This window comes from Nerophis ophidion, linkage group LG20, assembly GCF_033978795.1.
Source record: "Nerophis ophidion isolate RoL-2023_Sa linkage group LG20, RoL_Noph_v1.0, whole genome shotgun sequence".
Taxonomy (NCBI): Eukaryota; Metazoa; Chordata; class Actinopteri; order Syngnathiformes; family Syngnathidae; genus Nerophis; species Nerophis ophidion.
In genome coordinates this window covers 19065619-19080130 of record NC_084630.1, presented here as the reverse complement: position 1 = coordinate 19080130, position 14512 = coordinate 19065619, and the positions used below count along the sequence as shown (strand labels likewise).

At 41.9% G+C, this 14512-nt stretch overlaps 1 protein-coding gene across 1 annotated transcript in view; it reads right to left on the bottom strand.

Annotated features, from left to right (window-relative positions):
• The window catches only part of LOC133538825 (E3 SUMO-protein ligase CBX4-like), a 43761-nt gene extending 33164 nt beyond the window's left edge, over nucleotides 1-10597 (bottom strand). The window contains exons 1-3 of the mRNA XM_061880644.1: nucleotides 10330-10597; nucleotides 10211-10254; nucleotides 2983-3048 (exon numbers count right to left, since the gene is read on the bottom strand). Of these exons, the coding sequence (XP_061736628.1) occupies nucleotides 2983-3048; nucleotides 10211-10254; nucleotides 10330-10398 (179 nt within the window). The 5' untranslated portion in view covers nucleotides 10399-10597. The remainder of the gene's footprint in view (nucleotides 1-2982; nucleotides 3049-10210; nucleotides 10255-10329) is intronic.
• Nucleotides 10598-14512: the final 3915 nt, after the last annotated feature.

Here is a 14512-nt window from a genome sequence, read left to right as displayed (position 1 = left end):
TCATGCACAAAAGTGCACTATTAGCTTGTTTTAAAATGTCTCTGACAATTTTGCACTCTGTTCTGAAATGACATGAATGTTTGTGCCACTGCTTAATAACTGTTTAATAAATACACTTTTAGTTGTGACTTCCCTCTCTGCATGAAAGTTTAAAAGTAGCATATATTAATGCAGTATGAAGAAGAATGTTTTAATGTAGACACATAGAATCATCATACTGCTGTGATTACATACATCAAGTGTTCATTCAAGGCTAAGGCAAAATATGGAGATATATATAGTGTATCGTGAAATGGCCCAAAAATATTGAGATATTAGTAAAAGGCCATATCGCCCAGCCCTACAGGGAAATGAAAACCATTTCAGGTGACTACCGTTCGAGAGAATGCCGTAATCAGAGCAAAGGGTGGCAATATTGAAGAAACTAGACTATAAAACATGTTTTCATTTATTTCACCTTTTTTTTTTTTAAGTACATAACTCCACGTGTTCATTCATAGTTGTGATGCCTTAGGTGACAATCTACAACAGTGGTTCTCAAATGGGGGTACGATGGGGGTACGCGTACCCCTTGGGGTACTTGAAGGTATGCCAAGGGGTATGTGAGATTTAAAAAATATATATTTTGAAAATAGCAACAATTCAAAAATCTTTTATAAATATATTTATTGAATAATAACTCAACAAAATATGAATGCAAGTTCATTAACAGTGAAAGGAAATGGAACAATGCAATATTCAGTGTTGACAGCTAGATTTTTTTGTGGACATGTTCCATAAATATTGATGTTAAAGATTTATTTTTTTGTGAAAAAATGTTTAGAATGAAGTTCATGAATCCAGATGGATCTCTATTACAATCCCCAAAGAGGGCACTTTAAGTTGATGATTACTTCTGTGTATAAATCTTTATTTATAATTGAATCACTTGGTTTTTTTTCAACAAGTTTTTAGTTTTTTTTAATATCTTTTTTTCCAAATAGTTCAAGAAAGACCACTACAAATGAGCAATATTTTGCACTGTTATACAATTGGATGAATCCGAAACTGATGACATAGTGCTGCTGTATTTTACTTCTTTATCTCTTTTTTTCAACCAAAAATGCTTCGCTCTGATTAGGGGGTACTTGAATTAAAAAAATGTTCACAGGGGGTACATCACTGAAAAAAGTTTGAGAACCACTGATCTACAATGTAAATAGTCATGAAAATAAAGAAAACGCATTGAACGAGAAGGTGCGTCCAAACTTTTGCTTGTGGGATCTGAACAGAGTATGTCGTTGGGGCTTGTGCAGCCCTTTGAGACACTCGTGATTTAGGGCTATATAAATAAACATTGATGACTGACATTTGACATTTTTAGAAGAGCAAGCACTCCTAACAATGGTGGGGAAACACTTATATGGCATTTGAAGGGGTTAAATTTGTATCAATTGTGAATTAACTGAAGAAAACACATGGTCCTGGAAACCAGGTGATGACTTTTAAAAATGTGACATGCTGTTCAGCGGACAATGACATAGGTGCAAGTGGGGACCAGATGGTGGTGGGACAGCAGGCAGCGCTCACACATGATAACCTGATGCTGTCATAGGACAAAAGGGCCAGGGAGGCGCCACTAAGTATGACACTTTACTCCAGTATGTCTTCACTGGCTTGGCCCTAGTTTCAATACTAACGCCAGTGATGAATAACTGACACACAATGCAGACCATTTATCATCAGCTTCCGAATTTTGGAAATGTTTGACGAGGACACACAGTTTGTGCTTCAAACACAAATCTTGCTTACAATGTGGATGAGCAACACAGGTGTCAAGTATTGTCCTGTTTGGTCATGTACTGTGAGATGGCAATTGACCTTCTAAAACAGGCCTGGGAAATTATTTTACTCGGTGGGCAGATATAGATTAAAAAAAAGTGTGTCTGGGGCTCGGTATATCTATTTTTAGGAACAATGATTGAAAGCTAAAAACGTTATGACAGACCGCCTAAAGAAAACGGAAAGGAATTTGACAATTTTTTTTTTACTGAATGAGACACCCAGAATGTACATGAAAATAAAGAATGTGGGATTTACAATATTAACTATGAACAATAAAACACTGAATATTGACAACTTATTTTACAATCAACCGAAACGCAACCAAAAACAATGCAGAGCGAGGCACTACACATGACAGGCTAGCAACGACCGGGCTAGGAAAACATGCAAAAGCCAGAGCTGGAACACCCTCCTGCCTCGTTAAGACCTCCCCTCTGGGAACACTTTGGCTGCGCGGTGCGATACAACAATGGAGGACGGATGTTTGCCGACATTGTTCAGCAGTAGTAGGGTGCGCTTCTGCCAACACGTCAAACATGCTAACCCCTTTTGATGCAGCACCACCACATTCAAGCAGCCTCTCCTCGACGAGTGAGGCACGGCTGAAGCAATAACAAATGTTTTTATAGCAGCAGATTTAAGACCATCCATTCATCCATTTTCTACCGCTTGTCCCGTTCGGGGTGGCAGAGGGTTGCTGTATTGCATTAAAAACTAGATTTTGACCCACTTCTATGGTGGAAGAACAATAAGCCCATATATCCTCTTACTGCCAAATTAATTAATTATGTTGACCACATTAACCTTGGCAATGGACCCTGTGTGTATATGTGTGTTATTCCATTGTTTACAAATTTGGTAAATTAACCAAAAAAATTTATATTGTATTGTTTTCTTACTGTACCAAAAATGAACCGAACAGTGACCTCTAAACCGAGGTACGTACCGAACCGAAATTTTTGTGTACCATTACACCCCTACTTAGTATAGTTGAAGACTTCTGGTCATTAGAAAACATAAGTGCACATCATAATGGCAGCTACACTTTAAAGATCTAAAACAATTATTTGGGAATGTCGGGCGGGCCAGATTGAAAAGCTCAACGTGGGGCATGCGGCCCCCGGGCCTTAATTTGCCCAGGTCTGTTCTAAAACATACCTGTCTTCAAAAGCATCTAGCAGTCTGGGGTCCAGAATGTTCTCCTCTGGTTCCCATGTGTTGTACCTGTTAGAAAATACAAATAAACACAGTTTAACTGGCAGTAATCCTCGTCCTCCCTGATCACATCACTAGTTGTGAGCATAAATCAACATGCAGGTCTTGTGTATGCACTTTTAAAAAAGGCTCAAATCCAAACATCAAAAGAGAAGTACAGTGAATATGTGCATGGCATATTCCATGCATTCTAAGTGCATCCTTCACTGACAGGTAACCGTACAAAGTTTTCTAATTGGTCACAAGCTAAAGCCCACCTTGTGTTGGATCAACTACTTTAAAGGGGAACATTATCACCAGACCTATGTAAGCGTCTATACCTTGATGTTGCAGAAAAAAGACCATCTATTTTTTTAACCGATTTCCGAACTCTAAATGGGTGAATTTTGGCGATTTAAACGCCTTTCTGTTTATTGCGTTGGAGGCGATGACGTCAGAATGTGACGTCGCCGAGGTAACACACCCACCATTTTCATTTTCAACACATTACAAAAACCGGGTCTCAGCTCTGTTATTTTCCGTTTTTTTGACAATTTTTTGGAACCTTGGAGACATCATGCCTCGACGGTGTGTTGTCGGAGGGTGTAACAACACTAACAGGGAGGGTTTCAAGTTGCACCACTGGCCCGAAGATGCGAAAGTGTCTGCCGCCAGACCCCCATTGAATGTGCCAGAGTGTCTCCACATTTGACCGGCGATGCTAAGGCAGACATGGCACAGAGATGTATGGATAACCTGCAAATGCATTTGCAACGATAGTCAACGAAATCACAAAGGTGAGTTTTGTTGATGTTGACTGCCAGCTAATCGATGCTAACATGCTACGCTAATTGATGCTAACATGCTATTTACCGGCGGTGCTAAAGCAGACATGGAACAGAGATGTTTGGATAACCTGCAGATGCATTTGCAACTATATTACGTTTCCTTCCACCCACATTTAATGCGAAAAAAACACTTACCAATCGACGGATTTAAGTTGCTCCAGTGTCACGAGATGCGAAAGTCCTGATCGTTTGGTCCGCACATTTTACCGGCGATGCTAACGCAGCTATTCGGCCATGCTATGGCTATGAATAGCTTCAATAGCTATTCGCTCAATAGCTTCAGATTCTTCTTCAATATTTTCATACTCCAACCATCCGTTTCAATACATGAGTAATCTGTTGAATCGCTAAAGTCGCTGAAATCCGAGTTTGAATCCGAGCTAATGTCACTATATCTTGCTGTGGTATTCCCATTGTTTGTTTACATTGGCAGCACTGTGTGACATCACAGGGAAATGGCCAGTGTCTTCGCAGAGAGCCGAAAATAAGGCACTTTAAAGCTTTATTTAGGGATATTCCGAGACCGGTAAAATTTAGAAAAAAACTTCAAAAAATACAACAAGCCACTGGGAACTGATTTTTATTGTTTTTAACCCTTTTGAAATTGTGATAATGTTCCCCTTTAATAAGGTTTGTCCTAAGTCAAGCCCACGGCTTATTTTCCACTGTAAAAATAGAATTCAATACCATAATTTGCTGTCACATACTGCATAACACAGAGCTATCATGTTGATATTTGGTTCAAATAGTTCAGCCTATTTTGTGGTCACGTGATGTGCTACACTGAGGACTGACATCCTCATGTTTACGCTTTTTTAAAATTACTTTAACCTACCTCTGTAAACATTTTCACTGTACATTCATGCATTACTTTATATAACATATATTTACAGTCATTAACTATAACTGTAGAGCTGTGATTTTAAAGTAATTTACAATAAGGTTACAACTAGGACTGGGCGATATATCGATATACTCGATATATCGTGGGTTTGTCTCTGTGCGATATGAAAATGACTATCGTGATATTCGAGTATACGTTCTCACGCAGTTGCTTATAGCTGTGGGCATTACACTACAGGCTTTTTTTTTACTCTTTCTTGGGGTAGGGAACCTATGGCTCTCGAGCCAGATGTGGCTCTTTTGATGACTGCATCTGGCTCTCATATAAATCTTAGATGACATTGCTTATGATAAGTAATGAATAATTCCGCTGGTAATCAGTGTTGAAAATAACGTTCAAAATATTAAACATTCTCATACATTTTAATCCATCCATCTGTTTTCTACCGCACCTGTTCAAGACGTCGCATTCATGGTGAGAAGCATTTTATTTATCATCGTTGAGCTTCCGAATAAGAATAAAAGACTTATTATTTGAAGATCTGTCACTTCATTTCAGTTTGTGCTTCTTTGTTTTGTATTTACTTCCAATCAGTGCTCGTATTTTGTTTCCATTTCCTGCTTGTCCCTCTGAGCGCTGGGTTTTTTTCCCCTCACCTGCTGTTGATTGGCAGCCGGACCACACCTGCTACCAATCAGCATGTTTTTATTTATGCTTGTATTGTGCGCTCCTCAGGGCTCGAAGATTAACTATTATTTAGTACTGTACATGCAAGACTGCTTCATTCTCCACTGTTGATGATATTAAAAGCATCTTACCTTCTCATAGCTCTCCTGGTTCCTGCATCTTGGGGTCCATACTACTGCTGCCATGCGAGTTTGTGACATATTTTACTCTATAAATGTTGGTCTTACTTAAAAATGCAGACATTTAGTTGTATTCAGTGTTAAAAAATATTATATGGCTATAACGGAAATACATTTTTAAATAATTCGCTTGAAGGTCTACTGAAACCCACTACTACCGACCACGCAGTCTGATAGTTTATATATCAATGTAAAATTGCAACACATGCCAATATGGTTAGTTTATTCAATCGCAATTTTAAATTTTGCGCCAAAAAATCCTGCTGAAATTTCTCGAGATGATGACGCGTGTGCGTGACGTCACGCATTGTAGAGGACATTTTGTTCCAGCATCGTTCCCATCTAAAAGTCGTCTGTTTTCATCGCAAAATTCCACAGTATTCTAGACATCTGTGTTGCTTAATCTTTTGCAATTTGTTCAATGAACAATGGAGACATCAGAGAAGAACGCTGTAGGTGGGAAGCGTTGTATTGCGGCCGCCTTTAGCAACACAAACACAGCCGCTGTTTCCTCGTTTACATTCCCGAAAGACGACGGTGAAGCTTTACTATGAATCAGAGCGGTCAAGCAAACATGGTTCCCTACCACATGTCAACCGGCAGGTTTCAGTGAGAAAATGGTGGTAATAAGTCAGCTCTTACCGTTGACATGAGCTGAGAGTTTGCGTCGTTCCTCCTTCACTTGTCAAAGAGGCAGCTGCGGAAACTCTTGCCTCCTCCCACCGGCCGCCCCCGACCGTCAGATGCTTCCACCGTGGAGGAAGCATTGGCTGCTTTCGCTTCGTCGAGAAACGTGGCTTCCCTCAGAGACACTGGCGGTCACCACACCCGTGGCCACACCCCTCCAACTTTCAGGTTGTATAGGTACGACCATATAATCCCACTGAAACACTAGTAACACGATAAGTAGATAAGGGATTTTCCAGAATTATCCTACTAAATTTGTCTAATAACATCTGAATCGCTCTATTTTTTTTTTTTTTTTCAAGTCCTTCACTCTCACTTTCCTCATCCATGAATCTTTCATCATCGCTCAAATTAATGGGGAAATCGTCGATTTCTCGGTCCGAATCGCTCTCGCTGCTGGTGGCCATGATTGTAAACAATGTGCGGATGTGAGGAGTTCCACAATCCGTGACTTCACACCCACATCGTCTGCTACTTCCGGTACAGGCAAGGTTTTTTATTAGCGACCAAAAGTTGCAAACTTTATCGTCGATGTTCTCTACTAAATCCTTTCATCAAAAATATGGCAATATCGCGAAATGATCAAGTATGACACATACAATGGACCTGCTATCCCCGTTTAAATAAGAAAATAAAAAAGCCTTGCCTGTACCGGAAGTAGCAGACGATGTGCGCTTGACGTCACGGGCTGTGGAGCTCCTCACATCTGAACATTGTTTACAATCATGGCCACCAGCAGCGAGAGCGATTCGGACCGAGAAAGCGACGATTTCCCCATTAATTTGAGCGAGGATGAAAGATGTGTGGATGAGGAAAGTGACAGTGAAGGACTAGAGAAAAAAAAAAGAAAAAGACGAAGGCAGTGGGAGCGATTCAGATGTTATTAGACACATTTACTAGGATAATTCTGTAAAATCCCTTATTTGCTTATTGTGTTACTATTGTATTAGTGAGATGAAATGGTCGTACCTGAAAGTCAGAGGGGTGTGGTGACCACCAGTGTCTCCGAGGGAAGCCACGTTTCTCGACGAGGCAAGGCAGCCGGACTGAGATTTTTTTTCCCTCCTCCACGAACTAAGCATCCGACGGTCGGTGGCGGCCAGTGAGAGGAGGCAGAAGAGTCCACAGCTGCAGGAGGAACGACGCAAACTCTCCGCTCATGTCTACGGTAAGAGCCAAATGTAAACAAGGAAACACCGGCTGTGTTTAATTTGCTAACGGTGGCCGCAATTCACCGCTTCCCACCAACATCTTTCTTCTTTGACGTCTCCATTATTAATTGAACAAAGAGCAAAATATTCAGCAACACAGATGTCCAGAATACTGTGTAATTATGCGATTAAATCAGACCACTTATAGCTGTGATCGGTGCTGGATCAAAATGTCCGCTACAATCCGTGACGTTACGCGCACGCCTCATCATAGCGCGACGTTTTCAACGGGATACTTTGCGCGAAATTTAAAATTGCAATTTAGTAAACTAAAAAGGTCGTATTGGCATGTGTTGCAATGTTAATATTTCATCATTAATATATAATCTATCAGACTGCGTGGTCGGTAGTAGTGGGTTTCAGTAGGCCTTTAAGTGGATCTCTCAGCCTAAAAGGTTCCCAACCCCTGGTTTAAGGGGTTATCCGGCTTAGTGTAGACATTGCCTAAGACCTTTTAGGTAATTTTTCGAGAATTTTAGACATTTTAAGGCCTTATATTCGAATGATTGGACTTAAGACTTTTTGGGAGGCTTTTTTAGACCCCGGGGATACCCAGTTAAAAAAAAAAGCGTAGAGTCGCAAACAATATGTATAATATTTAGTTACACCAGGAGCTAAGTGTAACAGGAAACATCCGTCAAAATAGTAAATACTAGGGCTGCGAATCTTTGGGTGTACCACGATTCGATTAAATATAGATTTGTGGGGTCGCGATTCGATAATATATCGATTTTATTCGATTCCACGCGATTCTCAATTCAAAAACGATATTTTTCCGATTCAAAACGATTCAATACATAGGATTTCAGCAGGATCTACCCAAGTCTGCTGACATGTTAGCAGAGTAGTAGATTTTTTTTAAAAAGCTTTTATAAAGTTTACTTTAACTTTAACTCATGATTGTCACACACACACTAGGTGTGGCAAAATTATTCTCTGCATTTGACCCATCACCCTTGATCCCCCCCTGGTAGGTGAGGGGAGCAGTGAGCAGCAGCGGTGCCGCGCCCGGGAATCATTTATGGTGATTTAACCCCCAATTCCAACCCTTGATGCTGAGTGCCAAGCAGTCTTTGGTATGTCACGGCCGGAATTTGAACTCACAACCTACCGAATTCAGGTCGGACACTCTAACCCAGGAGTCGGGAACCTTTTTGGCTGAGAGAGCCTTGAAAGCCAAATATTTCAAAATCTATTTCCATGAGAGCCATATCAGATTTTTTTAACACTGAATACAACTAAATGCGTGCATTTTTAAGTAAGACCAACATTTTTAGAGTATAATAAGTCTCTTATTCTTGTTAATAACATTGTTATTCTGAAGCTAACCAATAATAAATAAAATGTCATGTCTGTTGATCATGTTTTTGTTTGGCCATGTGCTGTTTGTCCTTTGGACTCTTTAAGTTCCTGTTTTTTTCCACTCCCTTGTCTGGTTTCCTTGGTTACTCATTTTGTCCACCTGTCTCTGGTGGACAAAATGCCCGCTCACCTGCTTCCCGAACACTAATCAGAGGCAGTATTTAAGCTCGTCTTTGCCAGTCAGTCGCCCTGTGCTGACTTGTTTCATGGCTTGCCATAGTTTCATGCTTCATGCCATGCCAAGTAAGTTTTGATTGATATATGTTCTTAGTCTGTTTATGCGTTAGCTTTGTTCTTTAGCCCAAGTTGTGCCTCCGCAGTGAGCGATTTTTGTTTGTATATTTTTTTAGTTAAAATTAAATCATGTTTTTACCTAAATGCCATGTTCCGAGTAGTCCGTCTGCCTTCCTGGGAGAACGACCCCGCAGCAAGCTGCAACCCCCCCCATCGTGACATAAAATACTTCTTACCATTAATGCGACTTCTTGAACGGGTGCGGTAGAAAATGGATGGATGGATATAAATGCATGAGAATGTTTGCTATTTTGCACATTATTTTTAGCACTGTGATTACCAGCGAAATTATTCATAATTATCGCGTTAAGCAATGTCAGCTAAGATTTGTCTGAGAGCCAGATGCAGTCATCAAAAGAGCCGCATCTGGCTCGAGAGCCAAAGGTTCCCTACCCCTGCTCTAACAACTAGGCCACTGAAAGGACAATGTTTTATCAACTGATTGCAATAATGTAAATTTGTTTTAAATATTAAGCAAACCAAAAATATAACTTATTTTATCTTTGTGAAAACATTGGACAGTGTGTTGTCAAGCTTATGAGATGCAATGCAAGTGTAAGCCACTGTGACACTATTCTTTTTTTAATTTTTTATAAAAGTCTAATGATAATGTCAGAGGGATTTTTAATCACTGCTATGCTGAAATCATAACTAATATTGATACTGTTGTTGATTATATTCATTTTTGTTTCACTACTTTTGGTTTGTTCTATGTCGTGTTTGTGTCTCCTCTCAATTGCTCTGTTTATTGCAGTTCTGAGTGTTGCTGGGTCAGGTTTGGTTTTGGAATTGGATTGCATTGTTATGGTATTGCTGTGTATTGTTTTGTTGGATACATTTAAATAAATAAATATATAAAATAAAAAACAAAAATCGTTTTTTTTAAAAAATCAGAATTGATTCTGAATCGCACAACGTGAGAATCGCGATTCGTATTCGAATCGATTTTCCCCCACACCCCTAGTAAATACATTTGGCAGAATAGATGAATATAAATCCTAGGCCACAATAATGGATGTGGCCTTGACTGGAACACCTGCGTGTTAGAATGTGATCGTCACTGTTTATTGGCTCACTTACTTTGGGGACCATCCACGCCACTTCACCAAATATTCACGCTTGCCCTGTGAGGGGACAGAAAAGCAACATTTCAACCCAGGTCGTCGTGGCTGAAACAATAATGTCATCATTCGTCCAACCTTCCGGCTGCGCTTCTTCTCGATGCTCTCCACCGCGAAGACGTGCTCTCCCGCGGCGGGAAGCTCCATTTTCACACGCAAGTGGAGCGGTTCCTCTTTTTTTTTTTTCCGCGACTTTATATTCTTTCATAAACCCACTCGAAAGAAAAACGCAGCTTTTGTCTTAATATCCAACCTGTTTTCTCCCCCCGCCTAAGCGGAAGAGACTCGCGGTGTCTGACAGGAGTGAGCAGCGGCCAGAAAATGCTTCATGAAAATAGCCATTTGTGTGACGTCATAAAAAGGGGCGGTCAAAGAGGCGGGGTGTTTTCATGCTGCTTTCAAGACTGTAGGAATATTTACAACCACGACTGAGAGCGATTTGAACGTGAAGTGAGAGGCCTACTGAAATGAGATGTTCTTATTTAACCGGGGATAGCAGGTCCATTCTATCTGTCATACTTAGATTAGATTAGATTAGATTAAATAGTACTTTATGTGTTCCTTCAGGAGAGTTCCTTCAGGAAAATTTAAATTTTCAGCACAATCCCATTCAAGATCAGACAAACACTGCAGGGAGACAGAAGAGGATCGCTGACAGTAGTGTTGTGTCATTCGCGAACGATTCGAACGAACGAATCTTTTGAGTGAACGTACTGAACCGAATCACTTCATGAATTGATTCGTTCCTTTCTCAGTTCGGTTGAGCGCCGCTGCGACCATGCCGGTATGAGTGGAACTGGCGCGAATCACGTGAATCACGTTCGCGTACGTACTGATGTAGGGAACTGACTGTGTCGTGACGTGAATCATGTGAATCACGTTCGCGAACGTACTGACACAGAGAACTGTGTCGTGGAGGATGACGTCACATTGAGGATCTCGTTCAGTCACTGTGTGCGTCGTTCATTGGGTGCTGAGGGCTTGTGTCGTTCGCCAACTGACACACAGCGAGATCTGCCGCTGGGGAAGCTGTTACTGACTTACTCATGATTCGCCGACCTGCACACATTTTTTTATCCTATTTTTCATATCGTGTTTATTATATACCGCTTTTAGAGTGATCATAAATGTTTAAAAAAAAACAAAAAACACATTGGATGTGATATAAAAGGAAGAGTGATTTTTATTACATTTTTAATACATGTATGTTTTGTTAGAAACATTACATGTTAAAATAATAAAATGTAATGTGGAAAAAGAAAACTTGTAAAACATTTTAGAATCGTTTTTTCTATCTTGTCAGATCCACTATGAATTGTTAAAATAAATTTAATGTAATAATGTAGAAAATAATTGCATTTCAAACACATTTAAGAATATATTTCAATTTTGTCGTCGAGTCAAATGTTAAAATGTAAAAATAATAATACCATTTGTAAATTTGTATGTCATTTTTACCACTTAAAAAAATGTTTTTTGTTTTTTTTTGTTTTCAGATCCATTTTAAAATGTCATGGACACTTCATGGAGAGGACACAAAAAAAAGAAGGGGGAAAAAAAAGAAAATAATATTTGTAGCAAATTTAAAAACAAATTGTTATTATCTTGTCAGATATCGAGATCTGCCGCTGGGGAAGCTGTTACTGACTGACTCATGATTCGCCGACCTGCAAACAGAACTGCTGCTGCAGAAGTGATTCGGTGAACGAATCTTTTGAACGAATCAATTTAAGGAACCGATTCTAGTGAGTCAGTACAGTCAAAAGAACTGCCGATCCCATCACTAGCTGACAGGTCTGCCGACTTCCAGCGCCCCTTAAAAAAAGATGAGATACAGGTAAACAAGGGAGGGAATGGGAGGAAAAAAAATAGAAGATTAAAATAAAATAATGTTTGTGTGGCTAAAGGCTAAAGCTTCCCAACTCCATCTTTCTAATGTGACTCCTCCAATATTAATTGAACAAATTGCAAAAGATTCAGCAACACAGATGTCCAAAATACTGTGTAATTATGCAGTTAAAGCGGACGACTTTTAGCTGTGTGTGTGTGCAGTGCGCATATTTCCTAACAGCCCGTGACGTCCTGCGTACACGTCATCATTACACGACGTTTTCAAGAAGAAACTCCCAGGAAATTTAAAATTGCAATTTAGTAAACTAAAAAGGCCGTATTTGCATGTGTTGCAATGTTAATATTTCATCATTGATGTATAAACTATCAGACTGCGTGGTGGGTAGTAGTGGGTTTCAGTATGACACGAAGGCGAGGCATAATGGATGCGTGTTGCTACCCCAGGGATGCAAGAGGACCAGGACAGGCAGGAGTTGCAGGTAAGATTAGATTTAATACAAAAACAAAAATAATACTGGTACAAAATGCAAAGAAAAGGCGTGCCGAATGCACGGAGACTTATGCTAATAATTAGCAACGAGAGCAGAGTACAGGAATAGAGGTGCAGAGCGCACGCAAAGCTAAGGCGAGACTTAGCAACAGTGATTACAAAAATAAGAACCAACGTACGTGTTGCAAGTAGCAAACAAAACAGCCAGGAGGAACTAAGGTAGCAGGTGGTCTTAAATACAACACAAATAATTCAAAACAGGTGTGCGTAATGAGTCCGTGCAGGAGGCGTAATTAGGTTGCCATGGTGACAATACAAAACAAGGAAGTGCGCTAACAAACGGGATCGGTAGAGTCCAAAACATGATCAAAACATAGGACAATACAAAAAGGACATAAACATGCTAGAGATGTGTGATCCGGAAGCCGGATCACAACATTACCCCCCCCTTAAGGGGCAGATCCCAGATGCCCCCAAAAAAAACAGCAATAAAGAGAACCCCCTCCCACAAGGAGACAGTCTGAAAATGAAGGGAGGGTGGAGGGAGGACCTGGTGGAGGGTCGATAAGTCCTGTGTCCCCGGATCCACCGAGGACACGCTAGGTGGCGGCGGCGGATGGAACGTCGCTGCCACAACAGTCCAGGCGGGCGAACCAGCAGAGGCCACTTTAGTTGCTGACGAAGACCCGGGCACGTCCTACGAGGAGGACGCCCGGGGTAGGGCCACACCCGTGGCCGGAGTGGAGGTGGGCGCACCCGTTGAGGGGGACGCCTGTGGTACGGCCACACCCGTGGCCGGAGTGGAGGTGGACGCACCCGCTGAGGGGGACGCCCGTGGTACGGCCACACCCGTGGCCGACGTGGAGGAGGACTAGGCTTGGCAGCAGCAGACGAAGGCGCGGGGGCTGCAACCGAAGCAGGCAGCGGATCAGGTGCAGAGGCCGGCAGCGGAACAGGTGCAGAGGCCGGCAGCGGATCAGGTGCAGAGGCCGGCCGAGGAGAAGGTGTCGGCGTCAGCCGAGGAGCAGGTGTCGGCGTCAGCCGAGGAGCAGGTGTCGGCGTCAGCCGAGGAGCAGGTGTCGGCGTCAGCCGAGGAGCAGGTGTCGGCGTCAGCCGAGGAGCACTAAGAGACTGGCTGAGAGGAGGACTAGGACTACTATGAGGATTTAGACTAACACTAGGACTTGGGCAAGGACTTGTGTGAGGACCAGGACTTACAATCAAACTAGTGCTTTTATAAGGACTTGGGCAAGGACCAGGACTCACAGTCGAACCAGGGCTTGGGCAGGAACTAGGACTTGAGGTCAACCTAGGGCAAGGACTGGGACTTACAATCACACTGGTGCTCGGGCAAGGACTTGGACAAAGACTAGGACTTACAGTGACACTGGGGCTCGGACAAGAATTTGGGCAAGGACTAGGGTTACTGTGAGGACTAAGACCACGAGGGGAATTAGGACAAGGACTACACGAAGGTACGTAACTGGGACCGGGACTTGGACTACCATTAAGAGAATGACTTGAACAAGGACTTGGGCTAGGACTCGGACTACGACTCAGTCTACGAGTTGGACTAGCACTTGGACTGCGCACAGGTGGAGGAAGTCTAGCTGGTCGTTTCGACTGAGTGGGTCGCAGCTGTGCTACCTCCACAACACAGCTGCTAGTACCAGCCCCTCCCCCAAGAGGCGGATTCCAGACGACCTCCTTATGGTCAGCGATTGACCCTAAGGGTGGGTGGTGGGAGGTCAGGAGGAGGGTAGACTCCACCACATTAGTCTGTACGAGGAGAGGATTGTTCTGAGCAGCAAGAAATTTCTCCTCCAGCTCCAGTTCAATCAAAACTCTCCTGTACCACTCGTCCATCCAGGCAGGACTATATTTTTCTAAGTCAGTTTCAAAATCAGGTGACGTGGGGGT